Genomic DNA, 21,732 nt, shown 5'->3' on the forward strand with positions numbered 1-21,732 from the left:
CACGGTTGTAGAAACAGATCAAATGAAATATAAGAAACATATTCAGTTGTAGATTGTAGAAACAGATAAAATGAAATATAAGAAACATATTCAGCGACACGTCGTTAGTTTAAATAAAGAAAATCAAGAATGTAACACTGGAATTTGCTTAATTTTTTAGCTCTTCCAGGAGCTCCTCGACAGAATAGAAGAAGTGAGCCATGAGGAAACTCTTCAGTTTAGACTTAAAAGCGTTTGGGCTACTGCTAAGATTTTTGAGTTCTTGTGGTAGCTTATTGAAAATGGATGCAGCAGAATACTGCACTCCTTTCTGCACAAGAGTGAAGGAAGTGCATTCCACATGCAGATCTGATTTCTGCCTAGTATTAACTGAGTGAAAGCTGCTAACTCTTGGGAATAAGCTAATATTGCTAACAACAAACGACATTAAAGAAAATGTATACTGTGAGGGCAATGTCAAAATTCCCAGACTATTGAATAAGGGTCGACAAGAGGTTTTCGAACTTACACCACACATAGCTCAAACAGCCCGTTTTTGAGCAAAAAATACCCTTTTTGAATCAGAAGAACTACCACAAAAAATAATACCATATGACATAAGCGTATGAAAATATGCGAAGTAGACTACTTTTCGTGTTGAAATGTCACTTATTTCAGATACTGTTCTAATGGTAAATAAAGCGGCATTTAGTTTCTGAACAAGATCCTGAACATGGGCTTTCCACAACAGCTTACTATCTATCCGTACGCCTAGGAACTTGAACTGTTCCGTCTCGCTTATAACATGCCCATTCTGTCTGATTAAAATATCAGTTCTTGTTGAATTGTGAGTTAGAAACTGTAAAAACTGAGTCTTACTGTGATTTAGCATCAAATTATTTTCCACAAGCCACGAACTTATTTCATGAACTACATTATTTGATAATGTTTCAATATTACACACAAGATCCTTCACTACCAAGCTGGTGTCATCAGCAAACAGAAATATTTTTGAATCACGTGTAATACTAGAAAGCATATCGTTTATATAAATAAGAAACAGCAGTGGCCCCAGCACCGATCCTTGGGGAACGCCCCATTTAACAGTGCCCCATTGGGACTGAACATCATTACCACTCTCAATATTGCGGAGAATTACCTTCTGCTTTCTGTTATTAAAGTAAGAGGCGAACCAATTGTAAGCTACTCCCCTTACTCCATAATGTTCCAACTTCTGCAGTAATATTTTGTGGTCAACACAGTCAAAAGCCTTCGTTAAATCAAAGAAAACACCTAACATTCTCAACCTTTTATTTAATCCGTCCAAAACCTCACAGAGAAAAGAGACTATAGCATTTTCAGTTGTTAAGCAATTTCTGAAACCAAACTGTACATTTGACAGCAAATTACGTGAATTTAAATGCTGTAGTAACCTTGTATATACAACCCTCTCGATAACTTTAGCAAACACCGATGGCATAGAAGTAGGTCTATAATTATCAACATTATCCCTGTCTCCCTTTTTATAAAGTGGCTTCACTACCGAGTACTTTAATCGGTCAGGAAACCGACCACTCCTAAAGGAAAAGTTACAGATATGGCTAAGTACTGGGCTAACATGCATAGAACAATATTTCAGTATTCTGCTAGATACCCCGTCATGTCCATGAGAGTTCTTGGTCTTTAGTGATTTAATTATTAACTCAATCTCCCTTTTGTCAGTATCATGGAGGAGCATTTCAGTTAAAAGTCTCGGAACACTTTTTTCTAAGAGCGCTATATGATTCCCTGTTGGGACTAGGTTTCTATTTAGTTCACCTGCTATATTCAGAAAGTGATTATTAAATACTGTACATATATGCGACTTATCAGTAACACGGATATTCCCACTACGCACTGATTCTATATCCTCGACCTGTCTCTGCAGACCAGCCACTTCCTTTACGACTGACCATATGGTTTTAATTTTATCCTGAGACTTAGCTATTCTATCTGCATACCACATACTTTTTGCCTTCCTAATAACTTTTTTAAGCACCTTACAATACTGTTTGTAATGGGCTACTGCATTTAGATTGTGACTGTTTCTAACGTTTTGATATAATTGCCACTTTGTTCTAAAAGATATTCTTATACCTTTAGTCAGCCACCCAGGCTGCCTGTTTGTGCTAGTACCCTGTTTTGAACGTTCTAACGGAAAGCAACTTTCAAAGAGCACGAGAAAAGTCTTGAGGAAAGCATTATATTTATCGTCTACTGTATCAGCACTATAAACATCTTGCCACTCTTGTTCCTTGATAAGGTTTACAAAAGTCTCTACAGCAACTGGATCAGCTTTCCTAAAAAGTTGGTAACTATATTTAACATGTGTTGCAGCACAAAAATCTTTTAGACTTAAAATTTGTGCATCATGATCTGAAAGGCCATTCACCATTTTGCTAACAGAATGCCCTTCTAGTAATGACGAATGAACAAAAATATTGTCTATGGTTGTTCTACTGTTCCCTTGCACTCTCGTTGGAAAGAATACGGTTTGCATAAGATTATATGAATTAAGGTGGTCTACCAGCATCCTTTTCGTTGCACAATCACTTATACAATTTATATTGAAGTCACCACATATAACTAACTTTTTGTATTTCCTATAAAGTGAACCAAGAACCTCCTCTAGCTTTAGCAAAAATGTTGTGAAATCGGAGTCTGGGGATCTATAAATAACAACAGTAAGAAGTTTAGCTCCACTAAATTTAACCACACCTGCACAACATTCAAACCCTTTTTCAGTGCAGTACTTTGAAACCTGAATTGACTCAAATGGGATACCGTTTTTCACATACATGGCTACTCCCCCACACCGCAAAGAGCTCTTAGAAAAGCTGCCAGCCAACCTGTATCCTGGTAAAGGAAGCCTCTGAATTATCTCCTTACTTAAGAAATGTTCAGATATACCAATAATTTCAGAGTCAACATCTATAAGCAGTTCACTAACTTTATCTCTAATGCCTTGTATGTTTTGATGAAATATACTAATTCCCTCATTAATCGGATACCTAAGCTTTGTCGAAAGTGGTTTCTTTGTTAGAGAGACTTCCCTTAAGCAGGAATACCTGTCAGCTTACTTCAATCTAAAAAAGGTACAGCTCTAACACCCACAGCTACCGGAATTTTCCCATGAGTGATCCCACCACCCCCACCTATGCTGTCACCTATAAGCGTTGCCAACCTCCCCTTTCCATACCTGTTGAGGTGCAGGCCATGTCTAGTGAAACCCGTCCTACTGATAGACTCCACCGACACCACTGAAATGTGACTTGTGCCTTCTGTCATTAGCGCACCCCCAAGTCTCATGTTATTACGCCTGACGGCTGCATTAAGATGAGGCCGATCGTGACGCTAAAACAGTTCCACGAAATGCACATTCGTGTTGCCAGTCTGAGTGGCTGTCTTTTCCAGGTCACCATCTATGTCATACTCCCCATCCCTATCAATACTATTACCAGCCCCACCCACAATCACTACCTGATCCTCTTTTGTAAAATCCCTACATAACCCCCCCTATGTTAAGTCATCTGAGCCAATCCTGCATTAGGCTTCACAATGCTGGTGACCTGGTACTCACTCCCCAAAACTTCCTGCAACTGCTGGCCTACACCTCTACCATGAGAACTACCTAACAGCAGAACCTTCTTCTTTCTCTTAGACTTTGCAACTGTTCTAGCCACCGTAACTGCTGAGGTCTGCTGCATACTTCCTACATCTACAGCTACTAGAGATTCCTCTCCACTAGACTCTGACAGTTGGTCATATCTACTACAAACACCAATAGTAAAACTATCTGAAAATCTCCTTCTCCTAGCAGATCTCTTGCCAACAGCCAGCTCCCATTCCCCAACCCCCTTCTCCCTCCTCATCCTATCTAGCTGCTCCTGTGCGTTTTTCAACTGCACCTGAAGGGCACAGATCTTACGCTCCTGCTCCTCTATCAACTTACTCTTGCTACATAACCTGCAGTTCCAGGAGAGGATCTCACCAGAATGCCCACTGGCTTCCCCACTGCATTCCCCCCCAGTGAAAATACTTTGAACAAGTCTCACACCTCAATCCACTACTCACGAACCTATGGCAAAGCCCACACTTCTCACTCATGGTAAAATTTTACAGTTATTTAAACAAGAAAACAACTTTATGTAAGTTCCGCTACTACAATAAGAAGATGTTAAAAACTGACTACAATAATCACAAACTTGCTATACAAGGAAAGTAACTACTATTATTGACAGTATTAATCAACAACAAATGAGAATATAACAAAATACTAACACAGAAAGAAAATCAAACGTCTAATGACAGTAACGAAACTGAAAGCAGTTCGCAAAAATTTCTTCTGAAGTTATTTCACCGGAAAACACCAAGAACACAGGTTGAAGACTACTAAAGTTCCTAAATAAACTACTATACACAAACAATTAATTAGTACTTAGCTTTCGATGCGCCACTACAGCTGCAACTGGTCAGCGTGGAATGTAAACACAGGTAAGAGGTTAAGTTGCTCGATACGAAACACACATATCAGGCCACAACACAAGAAAGGCAGAGGTGAATGAAGAAACCACTAATAAGTCACTTATATAGTAAATATTAACACAAAAACCGTTAAAATATATATCTGCAACCTAAAAATAGATGAAAACTTAGAGAGCGATCTCACACGCAGTCACGCGCTTATGACGTCACACCAAAGTTCATAACTTTCTAAACAGCATGGCGGTGAGCTGGTATGACATGGGCATACAATAACTGCCACAGCATCTACAGAAAAGCAGCAACAGAAATGGTGATTATGTCGAAAAATAGCTAAATGTTAAACCTGTAAACTGACGTAAACCATTGAATAAACAAGTCAATATACTTGTAAAAATAAAATAGAGACTTTAGTTTTGGGATTGCCCTCGTAGTTAGAATGCCTTTTTTAGCCTGGTGCATTTTTAGACCCAAATTGACATAATCCCCACGTCATACGTAGGGTGTTGGGTGTGTGACTGAATCTCGTGTGTTGTGTTTGTGTACTGTAAGTTAGCTGTGTGACCTGACCTTAACTTCGGCATACACCTTAAGGGGAATTTTTTGATGTTCTTACCACGTGTGCAAATTCTGATTTTTAAAGATTTTTGATTGATGTCGACCTGATGATATGTGAGATTTGATTATATTGTAGGCTACTGTAGTGGGTAGCAAATTTCATTTTGTAGCTCGATACTCACGGCATATGTAGTCCTGCACTACTAAATTGGTTGTTTTCCTCATTATTTAGAAGGCTTTGATTTAGTATTGGTAAATTCATTGATTGTTTTATAGTATGAGGTCATTTAACAACTCCATTTCCACTCAAAATATTGCTCCTTTTTGTGCCAGTAAGTTCCTTAACTATTGTGCTTGTATTTTGTATTCTTGCCGGTTTTCACACACTTCGCATACTTTTAGCCTGGTCTGTGCCTACACTTCCTTTTGTGAAACAGCTTGCTATGTGTTAGTTCATATTTGGATGAGTTTAATCATTCTATAAATATCAGTAGTATATCACCTTAAATCCCAAGAGAGTAGAAATTACATAGTCTATTGAGATTTTTGGGGGGGCTCTGCTTGGTTAATAAGTATTTTGGGTTACTTGCTTGTTCCATCCTAGTATTTGCCCACCGATTGATGTTCAAGGGACTGTAAGGCATATTTTTTGATTTTTTGATTTGACATTTAACATTATGCCGTCTATGTATTTCATGAGTATTCCTCACGAGTTTTTTCTTACTGTTATTCACTTAGTAATTTGTTGACCATTGGGGTTGCCTCTGATAGCATATTTTGATATTGTGAAAACTTATTCTGATACAATACTAATAGTGGGTGATATTAGTTTGGTAATAGATAAGCACACTATTGTGTACTTCATAGGTCAAATCACGAGTTTTAATTTGGTGATTCTCGTGTATATGAGTTAATATATACACTAGACAAGCTTTATCCTTTTGTGCATCCTATTTTGTATAGCGTCTATTTTTTGTTTCTGTGATGTTCGGCATGTTCTACTAATGCATTACATCGAAATAGTTTTGATGTGAACCAATATGTGTACATATTCTGTTTTGTTTTGCTTTGTATGAACAGGTGCTCTTCTTAACACTACATGTTGCATTTTGTAGGTTTTAAGTACTTCCATTATTACACTTCATTGTCTGTAATGTCATCTAGTGGTATACCTTGACAAATACTACACGTATACACACTCGTTTTTAACATGCAGGGACTAGAAGATGGCATTAATAAAATGTTTAAATTGGTCTCTTAAATAAAATAACTTCTGAAAACCTATCACTGTTTGGTGATTATTCTTTGGTAAAACTTTGTGGCATATTGTTAGCTGTGGGTTTAATAGAAAATGAAGGTAGCGATGCCAGGTCTAACCCTTTGTATTGAGTTTGAGGTGAATGCTTTTGGACAAAAGTGTCAGAAAAGAATTTACATGTTTCAAGGAAGATTGTGTTGGCATGAAAGATTTTCAACACTCAGGAAATCAAGATAATTGACGTGTAATGAACTGGAACATTTAACCATCATGTGACATATGCATTCAATACACAAGGTTCAGAAGTCAGGTTTGGGAGTACTGCATGCTCTAATTCAAAGCAACAAAAACTAAATGGGTGAGTATTATTGCATATTTGTTTGATCATCATCAGTCCACTCATTGGGAAGTCATATACGATATTGTTGTTGTTAAGAAGAAATTAACAGCTGAGCTTTAACAAGACATATACTTTGGCAAATGGCAGTGTCAATATAGTATTTTCCATCTGGTGATACAGAAAGGGTGTTGTGCTCTACAAACTTTTTGCTAGGGTTGTGTCCATTGCAGCTTGTATTATTTGCCAACAGCTGACACATTCTGGTCACAGTGTAAGAAAAATGACCAACAAAGCTCTATCACGTATTGCTTCAACGCTGTAACTCACTCTGCTGAGGAGGAATCATATATGTTCAGGTATATGATAGGAATGATCATTCGATTCGAAGCAAGAGAAGTCCAGTAAACATGGGCTTTGAAATGCATACCTTAAGAGCTATGAGCATTTTTTCAGTCTACTTTAATTAGGAACAATACAGTGTGTCCCATGAGAAATTGTCAGTATTCAGGATTATGACAAATGATCATTCAAAGCATGGGCTGTATTATGCACACCCTAAGGACCATGAGCAGTTTTTTATCTTCACTACTGAGGAACACCTCTTCTACTGAAGAAGTCATAGTTCTTAAAGTGTGCATTTCAGAATCCATGTTTGCTGGAGTTCGATGCTTCGAATGACAGTTCCTGTCATACCCCTGAACATACACTATGTGATCAAAAGTATCCAGACACCCCCAAAAACATAAGTTTTTCGTATTAGGTGCATTGTGCTGCCACCTACTGCCAGCTGCTCCATGTTGGTGACCTCAGTAGTCATTAGACATTGTGAGAGAGCAGAATGGGGCACGCCACGTAACTCACGGACTTCGAATGTGTTCAGGTGATTGGGTGTCACTTGTCATACATCTGTACGCAAGATTTCCACACTCTTAAATATCCCTAGGTCAACTGTTTCTGATGTGATAGTGAAGTGGAAACGTGAAGGGACACATACAGCACAAAAGCGTACAGGCCGACCTCGTCTGTTGACTGACAAGAAACCGCAGACAGTTGAAGAGGGTCGTAATGAGTAATAGGCAGACATCTATCCAGACTATCACACAGGAATTCCAAACTGCATCAGGATCTAGTGCAAGTACTATGACAGTTAGGCACCAGGTGATAAAACATGGATTTCGTGGTCGAGCGACTGCTCATAAGCCACACATCACGCCGGTAAATGCCAAACGACGCCTCACTTGGTGTAAGGAGCATAGGCATTGCATGACTGAGCACTGGAAAAATATTGTGTGGAGTGACAAATCACAGTACACAGTGTGGTGATATGATGGCATGGTGTGGGTATAGTGAACGTCATCTGCCAGTGTGTGTAGTGGCAACAGTAAAATTCGGAGCTGGTAATGTTATGGTGTGGTCGTGTTTTTCATGGAAGGTGCTTGCATCCCTTGTTGTTTTGCATGGCACTGTCACATCACAAGCCTACGTTGGTGTTTTAAGCACCCCGCTGTTGAAGAGCAATTCAGGAATCGTGATTGCATGTTTCAGCATGATCGAACACCTTTTCGTAATGTGTGGCCTGTGGCAGAGTGGTTACACTACAATAACATCCCTGTAATGGACTGGCCTGCACAGAGTTCTGACCTGAATCCTATAGAACACCTTTGGGATGTTTTAGAATGCAGACTTCGTGCCAGGGCTCACTGTCTGGCATCGATACCTCTCCTCAGAGCAGCACTCCGTGAAGAATGAGCTGCCATTCCCCAAGAAGCCTTCCAGCACCTGATTGAACGTATGCCTGCGAGAGTGGAAGCTATCATCAAGGCTGGGAGTGGGCCAACACCATACTGAATTCCAGCCTTACCGATGGAGGGCGCCACGAACTTGTCTGTCATTTTCAGCCAGGTGTCCGTGTACTTTTGATCACATAGTATGTATCATTCCTCTTGGGACAACCTGAATATTCTTTCAAATTAACTGAATTGGTCTGACAGTGCTCAGGTAGTTAACTGATTGCACACTTCTGAGAGCCACCTGGTTCTGTGTTAAAGATGTCATCAAACCAGTTGTGAACTGCATTGTCATACCGAAAGGAATTTTCTTGATGGTTCTTCAATAAGTAAACATTTGAGGGTATAAGATCAGAAATAGTAGTGCATGATGGATGACTCCCAAACTAACTGCTGGATAGTTCTGTTTGTGACATCAGCAGAATGTTTTACTGCATTGTAGCAACACATGATGAGCTTTGTTGGTCATTTTTGTTACATTGTGACCAGAATGTGTCAGTTGTTAGCAAATAATACCAGCTGCAATGGACACAACCCTGGGAAAAAATTTGTAGAGCACAACACCCTTTCTGTGCTTCCAGATGAAAAATACTATGTTGACACTGCCGTTTGCCTGAGTATATGTCTTTTGTTAGGGCTCAGCTGTTAATTTCGTCCTAAGAAGTTAACAAACACATCATAACTCATCTACAGTAACAATATTGCATATGACTTACCAATTAGTGACCTGATGATGCTCAAACAAATGCGCAGTAATATTCACCCATTTACCTTTTGTTGCTTTGAATTAAGACCAAGCAGTACTCCCAAACTTGACTTCCGATCCTTGTTCATTGAATGCAAATGTTGGATGATGGTTAAATGTTCCAGTTCATTTCATGCCAGTTATTGTGATTATCTGAATGTTCAACACAATCTTTCTTGAAACAAGTAAATTCTTTTCTGGCTCATTTTGCTGAAAAGCATTCGCCCCACACACAATGCGAGAGGATAGACCTGCCACCATTGCCTTCACTTCTCTATTAAATGCAAAGCGAACAATATTACAAATCCTAGGCATTCTCTACTTTTGTATGTGCAGTGTTCATAAGTTTCAAGTATGCAAAACCAACAAACAGCAGCAAAATAAACTATGATGCTTTCATTATAATGTTTCTTTTCTTTACTTGTTAGTTTCTTGATCCACTTTTGCCATCTTACTTCCCAAGTGTATGAGACTTGGCCGCTAGATTTAGTCAATATTGAAACATGTTTTGGAGTAGGAACAAGCCTATCAAATGCCTAACAAAAATCAACTTACAGAATGCTACACTTTGTATTTCAGAAACAAACAAAACTAGACAAGAACCGATTGTTCAGGTAGACTTATTGGATGAGGAGGAGAGCATAGTGGTATGCTCTTTACAGGTTTGTTCAGTAATGGTGAGAGTGAAATGGGAAGATTCATTCAAGTTGAGTGACAGATGCTGCAAGATGTGATGTGCTGTATTGATACATTTACCCTTAAAACTGCAACAACATGGATTCTAAGAAGCTAGGCAACCTTCCACAAAAAAAAAAAAAAAAAAAAAAAAAAAAAAACTGATATGAAGGCTTACAAGTTACTCTTTCTGTGCAGCATTCACAAACTGAACATAAAAAGGGAGAAACAGCAGTGGCAATTAACGTACCCTGTCAAACAGTACACTTACATACTAGGTCACAGAAGCTGTTTCTTTGGGACTACCTAATGGTTGAAATGTTCCTATAATACAGTCAATAAAAAATAAAAATGTTACATGACTTGATGAGTGAGATGCAGGGAATAACTAACAAACAATAGAAAAGTCATCTTTGTGTTTCTTCTTAAATGAGAAGTAACTGAAGACCAATCAAAAGATGGGAAAAAGATTTCTTAAAGATGTTTACATCCACTACAAAACAAGCCTGTTTCCTTATCTTTTACCAAAATGTAAAACACTCGTGATGTTCTTGGTGAGAGCATATCATAAAATTAATTATGAGAAGGTTCTTACAGGAGTTCCCTTTTCTTAAAGCTGTATTGTTACAGGGTAAAACCATGCCGACTGTACAATTTTGGAAAAGGCAAATGCCCATTTGGGGATAAATGTTTCTACCTACATACATTGCCAGATGGAACAAAACCAGACCATCTCGATTTCAGAAGACCAAAGCGTATCAATGCAGAAGGATTGCCACATTTTCAGGTAACTTGAATTTTTTACAAATAAATTTAAGAATGTTTCAGTATCGTTAATAAAGATTTTATTTCAGTTGTTCTTTTTGTGAGCCACTTCCATAGACTTGTATCAAAATGACAAACATCAGCAGTGTGAAAAATTGGCTTCCTTTATTTAAGATAATCACTGTAATGTCTTAACCCAGTGACGCAATTTACCAAGAATTGTGCTGATGTCTGAAAAGTGTTGCTCTTTAGTACTGTTGTGAAACACGAAATTGTCCAGAAAAAAGCCTATTGGTTTAATAATACTAAACAGCAAAAACTTCTCTGATATGCAAGATACTATTTGAATTAATTAGCCCCTTGCCTCAATTATACAAACCTGTCTTGTTGGTGCCCAAACAGTATAAAGTATTGAAAGAGCAATGCATTAATATGTAGTTGTAAAAGGTTTTGAAGACATCAGTGTGAAAGATTTATTTCTCATAAGTATGAGGTGGGAGTTTAAGAAATTAAATTATTTATCTGACATAATAATGAATGTGCTTTAAATTTTATGTTGGGGTTTGAAATTAAATACAGTTGACACAAACATTATAGATCTTTCATTCCATAAAGTGCATCCCATAAGTATGTAACACATGCAAAAGAGCATTAACATTAGTGAACATGCCTTGTTAGTAGCATGTAGCACCTATTTTTTACTGTAACGAAAGCAGTGACGTACCATAGGAAGGGCTCCAGGAGACACCAAAATGTGAAGTCCATCTTGGTTTATGACTGCCAGTTGCTGCCCACAATTCAAGGGCTGTTAGTCAGATCCGGATTCAGTGTGTCCTCATCTTATTCAGTCGTGTTGCAGACAACTATTGAGTATTTCTCGAATCTCGGAAACATGATTTGGGACTGACGTGGTAGTGCATTGTCTTGCTAAAGGTTCAGGTTCGTTGTGGAATATTAGAGGTGCACTGACAACACCGTGTACCATTACACACACTCACTTAGAGAGACAAAGAACAGTAAATATTAGCATCTATTTCCATATTCTTCAAACATGCACTCCCAGTTAAATGAAACAAGTAGTTTACTGTTACCTGTCACTGTTTAATAATTATGTTGGCTACAGTGGTAAAAGTATATGCGAATAACAGTTTGGTTGGGATGCACAGACAGAAATGAAAGGCTGTATGCAAAGAGGGGGTAAGAGACAGACAAAGGGAGAAAGAGGGTGGAGAAGTGACTGGATGAGAGCAAACTATCAAAGCAGGGGTTCTTAGGATTATATCTTTTACATGTAATAACTGCCCAAAGGCTGGGATAATAAAATTGGTCAATGCTTTAAATATACAGATGGATGTACAGTTTATGTACATCAAATAATGGCACAAACTGTACATCCATCTGTATATTTAAAGCACTGCCTAATTGTATTACCTCAGCATTTGGGCAGTTATTACATGTAACAGATACAGGGTGTCCCAGCTATCTTGTCCACCCAAAATATCTCTGGAACAATAACAGCTATTGGAAAACGACTTTCACCGGTATCAATGTAGGGCTGGGGCCCATGAATGTACATATTTGGAAACATTCTAAAACGAAAGCATATGTGTTTTTTAACACAAACTTGTGTTTTTTTAAATGGACCTCCTATATTTTTTCTTCAGCAATCCATAGCATGACAAAGCACATACACAATGGCGTTGATTGCATCTCAATATTCCCATTACATCCAGAGATATTGACATGCGAAGTTGACGCTTGAAACACCCGACATGCGCTGCTAGCGCACGTTCTGAGGCTCAGGCGTGAACCCCATGCTGCCCGTAATCGTGCAGCAGACCATATTATTCGTTTCGGACCTCTTGATAAGTATGGAAGTGTGATTACGCATGTCAATCACATCGCAATTACGGGCAGCAAATCGTGTTGCGTTTCTGTCGTTTGCTGGACCGCTGACTGCCAAGATCGCAAGAATATTAAAGAAGCATGAAAAAACGACCATCTTTCGCACACAGCAAAAAGTTACAGGTATACTTGGCTCAACCAAAGATTAGCTGGGGCTGCAGATGCCAGGCATTTACAGTATTGAGTGCGAATGTGGAATGGAATATATCGGGGAGACACAATGATGTATCTCCCAGCGCTGTACTGAACACATCAGGAACGTATGACTAGAACAGATAAACAAGCCTGCGATAGGAGAACATAGCATTATTGAGGGACACACATTCGAATTCGAAAATCGAAGCAGCTGTGCAGCGCCAATGATTTCTGGGACTCTTTATCTTCAAAGAGGGAATGGAGATACATCTGCACAACACTTAAGTAAACAGGGATAGCGGTTTGAAGCTCAGTGCAGCGTGGAATCCTGCAATTGACGAAATACGTCTGGAACGCTACGATCAGAAGGCAGCGGCATCCGTAGGCAGATTGGATAGCCACCAGGTCTTGACACCAGGCCACGCCGCGGCCCCCACCACTACCGACATGGTACTCCCTTCCAGAGGAACGTGATTGGCCGGCCTACAGGAGCGGATGATGGCCAAGCAGCTATATAGATATGCAGAACACAGCATCCCGACACTTCGACAGAAGATGATGGGTACGAAACTCATCGAAATGTTGTGAGCAGACTGCGCCACCACTCAGCTGATAACCCGAGAGGAATTCATCAGTGGAATACGCTGAGGATGACTGCAGTCGCATGTATTTTATTTTTACTGTTAGATATACGTTGAGTTTTTTGTCAGGATTCCCAAAACCATGTTCTGAAATAGTGTTTTGTTTCCCTCACTAGACAATGCCACAAGTTCCTCCAAAAAAAGTCTTAACACAAATAAAGCCTAACAAAAAATAATTGAATTTAAAATGCATTCTCAATATGAATTGAAACCACTTGTGAAGTACCAAATGTACAGAACTCCATTTGGAAAAGCAGTTATGTTCAGAATAACTGTAACAATTCTGCAATTCTTGTCGTAGTAAACCCGTGCATGTCACCATTAGATCCAGCATGTTATAGTGTGTTTTGGTGTCAAAGAAATGTCTGGTGGTGCTTCTCTAAAAGCTCTTCTTCCAGGTGATCAGAAAAAAAAGAAAAATGCAACGTTCGGGTAATCCAGATGTGAAAAATGTTAGACTAAGTATGGAAAAGTGTGTGGTAAAGTGCTCTACGTACACACTATTTTAATTTACACAGTACAGTAAACATGTATTAGGAAAGTTGGTAAGAAAATATTGTGTTTAAACAATGCATAACAATGAAAGAAAAGCTGTCAAACTTACTAAAATATAGTGGACATTTTATCCCTACTTTTTAGATGAAAACCTCAGTCGTTGGTTTTTGCATTATGAAGACAGTCTGTTATGACGCACAGTTGCGCCATTGTCTCATAAACATCAAATCAGCAGGTGTAGCAGTGGACTGTTGCTCCAAATAATGTAGCGCGAGGTCATGGGCTTCTCCTGCGTCACTATGTGGCACCAGCTCTCCTTTGTCGCTTTCAGGCTCATTCTCACTTCTGTCACAGCAGCCCACTTCTTCCCGGTCGTGAGTCACAGCAGCAACTAAACTAAATCAGCGTCAGTAAGGTTCTCCGCACATGCCCTATCCGCTGCCATCGACACATCTAAGTCTCCTTCACTAGCTTCTTCACATTCAGGGATTGTCTGTATCATATGTAGTAGATTTTCCTCTTCATTTTCAACTGGGTTGTCCTGAAATTCAAGAGATGTCCACAGTTTTCTCCACGATTTTCTCAGAGTATTTTCTGAAATATTCTGCTGTGCCTCAGCGGCCCAATGACGACATTCTTCACATTCCTATTTTTTTATTTTGTTCACTAAAGGAATGCTACAATTTTGGATCAGCGTTCTTAAAAGTTGTTTCCTGTAAATCAGTTTTAATGTTTGCAGTACGCCCTGGTCCATCGGCTGTAGATTTGGTGTAACATTCGGCGGCAAAAACTTTGCCACAATTTCTCCATCACGTAGTTCCTCAGTGCTGGGGTGATATGGCGTGTTATCAATCAAAAGGATTGCACAGGGCAACATATGATTTTCCTTATAAAACCGTCAAACAGAGGGAACAAATTGGCCGTGAAACCATTCTTTGAACAGCTTACCATCCATCCATCCATCCATACTTTTTTCTGGTTGCAATAATATACGGGCAGGGACTTCATGTTGCAGTTTTTAAAAGCTCTGGGCCTAGCAGATTTTCTGATCAGTTTTAAAGGCAGCTTTTGATTACCTGCAGTATTGCTGCATGCTAATAAAGCCACATGATATTTGCACATTTTAAAACCAGGATCATGGTCTTCTGATTTTGATGCCAGGCTTTTTGTTGGCAATGCCCTAAAATTAAGGCCAGTCTTGTCAGCATTATAAATTTGTTGGGGAGAATACTTCCCTCTCTTATCATTTTTTTCAAACTCACCCATGTATTCCTTCGCTGCATCACAATCAGAAGAATGCTTCTCTCCAGTAATTGTCAGCTGATGGATTCCGTGACATTTTTTGATTCTGTCCAACCAACCCATACTCACACTAAAAGACTTCTCATCATTCATTAACTTGTTCAGATAAACAGCCTTCTCCTGAACCAGTGCTCCACTCAAAGGAGTTCCCATTTCTCTTTCCTCTGTACACCACAGGAAAAGAGCTACATCCACTTTATCGTACTGGGACTTTTCAAAGTCTGCTGAATTTAGAGTGTTTTTCTCGAAGATGTTGCACAGGACTGTTACAGCTTCACTCGGTTCCTCCTCCAATCACAAATGGTTGCTTTACCAACACCTAGTTCCATTGCCAGTTTAAATACATTCTCACCATTGTCTATCCGCTTCAAAGCATTAAGTTTTTTTTTTAGAGTTAACGTTTACTCAGGACGAAAGTACGTACACCACTACACCTGAACGAATGCAATAAAACTGTTAGGCGTGCCAGTGATCGATAACTAACATAACCAAGCACTTTGTGAGCCAACTGGCAGTGCACTGACCTTAGACACTACAAAGGTCTCAACAATGCACAACAACAAGGGCAGGGAGTGAGAGTGAGCCGTTGTTCCCACACTTGTTCCCATTTGTTACCGTGGTGTGCCTATTTGTGTCTGCTTGGTATACTTTATTCTAGAAATTCGTCACCATAATTCTGGCCAATCCAAACAAATCGTTAATCCAAACAAGGTCCGGTCACAATTAGTTCAGATTAATGGGACTCTACTGTATTTTGAATATTTTTGAACCTTCTTAGGGTTATTAAAAAAATTACAAAGAAATTGATGAATTTTTTTTTCCCAAAATGCTTCCTCATATTGAGGTACCATTTAATCCACTGTTATACATCTGAAGGAGACCAAATTTTTACCAGATATGCATGACATGATGGCTGAGGTACTAGACCTATTTAATTCCGCGTATTATGTATATTACAAGGATAAAAAATATCATATCTTACATTTTAATTTTATATTTTTTTCTAATGAAAATTTTGTATTCCTACAATTTAGTTGATTCTGCAATAAAGCTTAGGTCTACTACATAAGTATGGACTATTGCAATATTTGTACCCGAATTCTGAAAAATACAGCTTGTGGGGAAATTGTGAATGAAGATAAGAGTCCAATTAAACTGTGCCTCAGAACATTCCTGAAGCATAGCCTTCATTCTGCAGCATGTCTTCCTCTTCAATCTTCCTCTTGGCATTCCTTTTAGCACTTCTTGCTTCTTTGGTAACTTGAAAAGCAAATCTTTCAGCTTCATGCACCTGTTGTCTGTCACATGCAAGCAATTGATCTTCCATATTAGAGCCACATTTTATGCCTGAATTTCTCAGGACGTGAAACCTTCCTATCACTCCATCACTGAAACATATCGCTGCATCTAGTACACAAATTTTTAATGTATTTAGTCCTACAAAAACATTCTTGGGTAATCATTCCCATATGCAATGGTTGAAACTTTCATTTGTCTTGAGTACCCCCATGAAGACATTTACTAAGCAAAGCAGGGTCACACAGGTGTCTAAAAATGGGTTTTATTTCATTCATAACAGGCTCAGGAAGAGAATGCTTATGATGGTATATTTGACCACTTCCTTTTGATTTTTGGTAACTACACCAAACTTCGGGGAAAAGTCCGTGAACAGAGTGGTCATCTGTGGACAACTTATGAAAGTAGGTGGTCCATACAGCTTTTCTCATTGCTGTAACATCATTCAGAGGTGCAGTTCGTCTAATGGCTAGTCCATAATAACTCTGAAGGTGGTCTATTTCAGTTTCTGTTATCTGCCTCAGCGAGACAGATTTTCCATCAGATAGCAACTTTCCTTTCATTTCGCTACGTAGCTTTCTCAATCTAGCACCCATCCTCTTTTGCATATGTCCACAAAACCCCAGTTTTGTTACCAAGGTATCAACATAAACATTGAACTCATTAATTTTATTGGAAGCTTTAGAATCCCTATCACCCTGGTACTTCGTATATCTAATGTTATAAATGGCCACCGACCTCTGAAATATTTTTAGAGCTCCATCACACTCCATAACTCCACTGTAACCATCATAATTCTTGGAACACTGATGTTCAATATGTGCTTCAGTGTTACCATGACAGGTGTGGTAGTACTTAGATAAGCGTTCAACATCAACTACTTTCCCATTCTCCAGAGAAGTAGCACATAAAACACCGCTCAAGGAACGATGTCCTCGACGTTGCCATGTCCGGTCAGGTGCAACAGAAATGTCCCTGGTTCCACTAATATCTCCAATTTCTTCTACTTAATGTTTCATAGATGCTTTAGATACAACTGTGAAGCCACCTAAAAGTATTTTTATGTACTTACTGAAACTACTGGGAGGAGGAGGACGATTGTCCATCAAACCACAAAATGCTTGAGCAGCCTCCTTTTCCTATTGCATGCACTGCATTCACTAACTTCAAATTCACATCATATTAATTATGCACAATGTTCGAAGTCATTTTCAAGGTAGATTTATTGCAGGATCTACACAGAACAACTAATTTCGAAGCTAAACCCTTCCTGCTACTTTGTTGTTCAGTTATTTCCAAACAGACTACACCATCACATTGTTTACATTTCACCACTTCCTTTATCAAAGAAGATAAGATACCCACATCAACAACAAAAAATCCACTGCAAACAGTGCCATTGTTAACACAAAAATTTGAATCACCAGGAGGCATGTTATGTGGCAGTTTCTTCCCTGAAGAACTGATACATAAGTTACTTTAAACAGTGTGGCTTGCTTTGTTTGTGAACTGGTTACCACGCAATTTCCTTTTATTGAATTTCTTGATGTGTGGCATAGTTCGTATTTATTGCACACTAAAGGATGTGTACTTCCACAAATATATGTAGCACTTGGGCGACAAACTTCAGTAACATGTGAACAAACTGCTTCAGCAAAACAAAAGTAAATACTAACAAAGATAATCATTTACAGACACTAGAATCCTGCACTGTTACCAACATGTACAAAGTATCATACGTATAATCACTGGAAACAGAAAGTTCATAGTTCTTTTCGAAATAATACTGGTTTCTTTAACAGAAATAAATGGGGTGTGATGGCATACGTGACCATAACTTCAAAATTTTGTATATGTAAGTCATTTTTAATTTGAAACCCTAAAATGTATATATCACTGTAATCAGGAAAGGCTATATAATTTAATACAGGCATAAAAATTTTCGAGTTTTCCACCCTTTATAAGTACCCTGTATCCTTAAATTTTCTTTGGAGAAAATTGTTTCTGCCCTCTCTTTAATTTACTCATTCCAAAACTGGGGGTACACATCCTATTTCCAAGGAAAAGGTAAAATATCTGGGTCCCACTTTTGATGAGAAGATCACATGGTTGCCACACCTTAAAGGACTCAAACTGAGATGTCTCAAGCCCTTAAACATCCTTAAATGTGTCATAGGTCTTGGGGAGTCGACAGGGCGCATCAGCTCCAACTTCATAAGATCTTTGAGTGACCCTGGCTTGAATACAGATGCTGGGTTTATGGATCATACTGGTGAGTCCCTGCTGTGTATTAGACGTCTACTGCTTGTGTTACCTCAAGATATAAGGCTTTGTCCACTCGTAAATAACTAGTACCTAGCTAAGTTGTGCAGCTGCCACTGGAATGGCTTTTCAGTCAGTCCACAGGCAGCAAGACCGTTCAGTATCTGTATGAGGGAGAGCCTTAAGTTACTGCAAGTGGGTTGGCATTGAGGTTTAAAGCCGGGGGTAGAGTAGGGCATACCCCTGGCTACTAAAGAGCCCCAGATTACTGAAGGAGATTTTACATCGCCACCCAGATTTTATTACTGCTCATATTTGTGAGCAAAAGCAGTGATATTGTATTGGCAGCTCTGTTGTCTTCCCCAACATTGTCTACAAGATAGGGCTCCCAGAGCAGTATTCAGTTGGTAATGTGGAATCCTGAGGGCACTGGAGCAGATGGAGATGGTGTCATGCCAAGGAATTCCTTACCTGCTCAGATTCCCATGGTGCCCTTCCCCTATACATCAGATATACCCAGCAGACCGAATGGTGGAAGAAGTGCAGAAAGCTCTCCTTCCCTTGCAAAGGCAGGACAAGAAAATAGTTGGCTGCTTAGTTCCAGGGCACACAGGGATCCGGGGAAGAGAACTTGCTGATGCGGCTGCCAATGCGGCTTGCTCCCTTCAACCTCGTGTGTGCTGTTCAGTTCCCCTGCAGGCTGTCACCTCATCTGTGACAAAAAGACCATGTGGTGTTAAGAGGACCCAGGGCTGGAGGTGAGGCGTAATAAACTACATTCCGTAAAACCTTCAGTGCAACTGTGGCTATCTTCTTCCGACTGCGATGAGTTGAAGATGTAGCCTTTACACAGCTTAGAGTGGGACATGGTTCATTGACACATGGCTTTATATTACATTGTGAGGAGTCCCCAGTGTGTGGCAGATGTGGGACATAGCTGTCAATATGACAGTTATAGTTGAATGACCTAAGGGTTGATCTGGGTCTCCCATAGGACCTGCCTTTTATTTTAACTGATAAAGAGGTGAGTGTGGTTTCTGTGTTAAGATTTTGTGTAATATTCAGAATTCTTCTCAAAATATTGGGTGCAATTTGAATGTGTCACAAAGTAGTTCAGTCACACATTTCTTTGAGGTTTACCCAGAAAGTAATGCACCACTTTTTTTTTCCTCGACCGAAAACAATGCTACGAATGTGAAATGTTACGTATTTATTATTTGAAGTCTCCTGAGTGAGTGCACCAAATTTCTGTCACTTCCGACAGACAGTGTAACTGCAGGACATTTCAAAACGGCGTCAGTAGGTGATGTACGATACAAGCAACATGCCGTCATTGAATTTCTCACGGCAGAGAAAGAAACTGTGGGGAATATTCACAAGTGCTTGTGCAAAGTTTGTGGAGCATCTGCTGTCGACAGCCGGCCGCGGTGGTCTAACGGTTCTAGGCGCTCAGTCCGGAACCATGCGACTGCTACGGTAGCAGGTTCGAATCCTGCCTCGGGCATGGATGTGTGTGATGTCCTTAGGTTAGTTAGGTTTAAGTAGTTCTAAGTTCTAGGGGACTGATGACCACAGATGTTAAGTCCCATAGTGCTCAGAGCCATCTGCTGTCGACAGAAGTACAGTTAGTCGCTGGGCACGGAGGATGAGGTAGTTAGGTGGTGGTTCGGTGGAACTCCACAATTTGCAGTGGTCGGGGAGACCATCCGTGGCTCTCTCACCTGACACACCTGACCTAGCCCCTTCAGATTTACACTTGTTTGGACCATTAAAGGATGCCATTTGTGGAAGACATTTTGAGGATGATGGGGAGGTGATTCACACAGTGAAACACTGGCTCCACCACCAGGGCAAGATTTGGTACCAACGGGGCATACATGCCCTCGTTCCGCACTGGGGGAAGGACAGGATGGAGGTTATGTGGAAAAATAGGGTGTGTAGCTAAAACAACATTCTTTTGTGTTGTAATTCTCATTATGTTCAATAAAAAATTGTTGAAGAAAGAATGTAGTGCATTGGTTTCTGGGCAACTGTTATGAGTTATCCAGCCAGTCATCTGTCCCCTTTTCGAACTGTCTCTGCACTGGTATTTTATCCTTGATTTTATCTAGTTATTCTGATGTGTTTTTTCATGGTTACCTTTCATTCTTGTGGGAGAATCCAACTTGGTTTTCCAATTTATTGTTATTTTTTAATAGATCATCACCATGCTCATCTGTGTGTCATTCATGCAAGGGCGCTGATGACCTTGCTGTTTAGTGCCCTCACCCACAAATCCATCATCATGATCATCCATTACAGATGAACCACAATTTCCTAAAATTCTCCCAGTAAATCCTCCACTTTCACTACTACAGTCCTTAAAGCTCATTCCATTTCATGTCGCTTTAAAACATTATGCGTACATATTAATAGACATGACTGTCAAGGAGCACAATACTAATGGTGTATTCGAACATTATGGTATTGTTTTTTCTGCTCACTGGCATTAACTTAAAATTATCTTCTTTTAGAGTAAGCTATCATTCGTTATATCAACTAGGAATTTAGTCTGCCATCTCCTATCCTTCTACACTCTCAGCAGCACCTTCTCATGCAATATAGCATGACTAGCAAACAACCACAGATAGCTGCTTACTGTGTCGATCGGATCGTTTATGTATAAAGACAAAGAGCAGTCCTGTCACACTTACTTGGAGCACTCCTAATGATACCCTGTCTCTGATGGACACTTGCTGTCAAGGACAACACACTGGATTCTGTTTTTAAGTCTTTGAGTGACTCGTGTAGCTGTAGGTACCTTCATTACATTCTGCATTGGGGCACCATGGAAATCTAGGAATATATTGTGCTGATGTTTGACAGAAGCTTTTTTGTCTTGAGGAAGTTTATTATATTTGAACTGAGAATGTTAAAGATTTGTGTAGCAAGTCGATACAGGAGTAACCTGCATTTTTTTCCATTCGCTTGAGTCATTGCGCTGGGTGAGGGATTTGTGATAAATGCAAGCTAAGTAAGGGGCCAATGCTGTGGAGTACTCTATTTAAAACTAAATTGGGATTCCATCC

General features: G+C 39.5%; 1 protein-coding gene across 2 annotated transcripts in view; it reads left to right on the top strand.

Annotated features, from left to right (window-relative positions):
* Nucleotides 1–21,732, top strand: part of LOC126248633 (probable E3 ubiquitin-protein ligase makorin-1) — a 124,982-nt gene that overhangs the window by 92,593 nt on the left and 10,657 nt on the right. For both annotated transcript variants that reach the window (XM_049949808.1, XM_049949809.1), the window contains one exon: nt 10,494–10,650. In XM_049949808.1, coding sequence (XP_049805765.1) covers nt 10,494–10,650 — 157 coding nt within the window. The remainder of the gene's footprint in view (nt 1–10,493; nt 10,651–21,732) is intronic.

This window comes from Schistocerca nitens, chromosome 3, assembly GCF_023898315.1.
Source record: "Schistocerca nitens isolate TAMUIC-IGC-003100 chromosome 3, iqSchNite1.1, whole genome shotgun sequence".
Classification (NCBI taxonomy): domain Eukaryota; kingdom Metazoa; phylum Arthropoda; class Insecta; order Orthoptera; family Acrididae; genus Schistocerca; species Schistocerca nitens.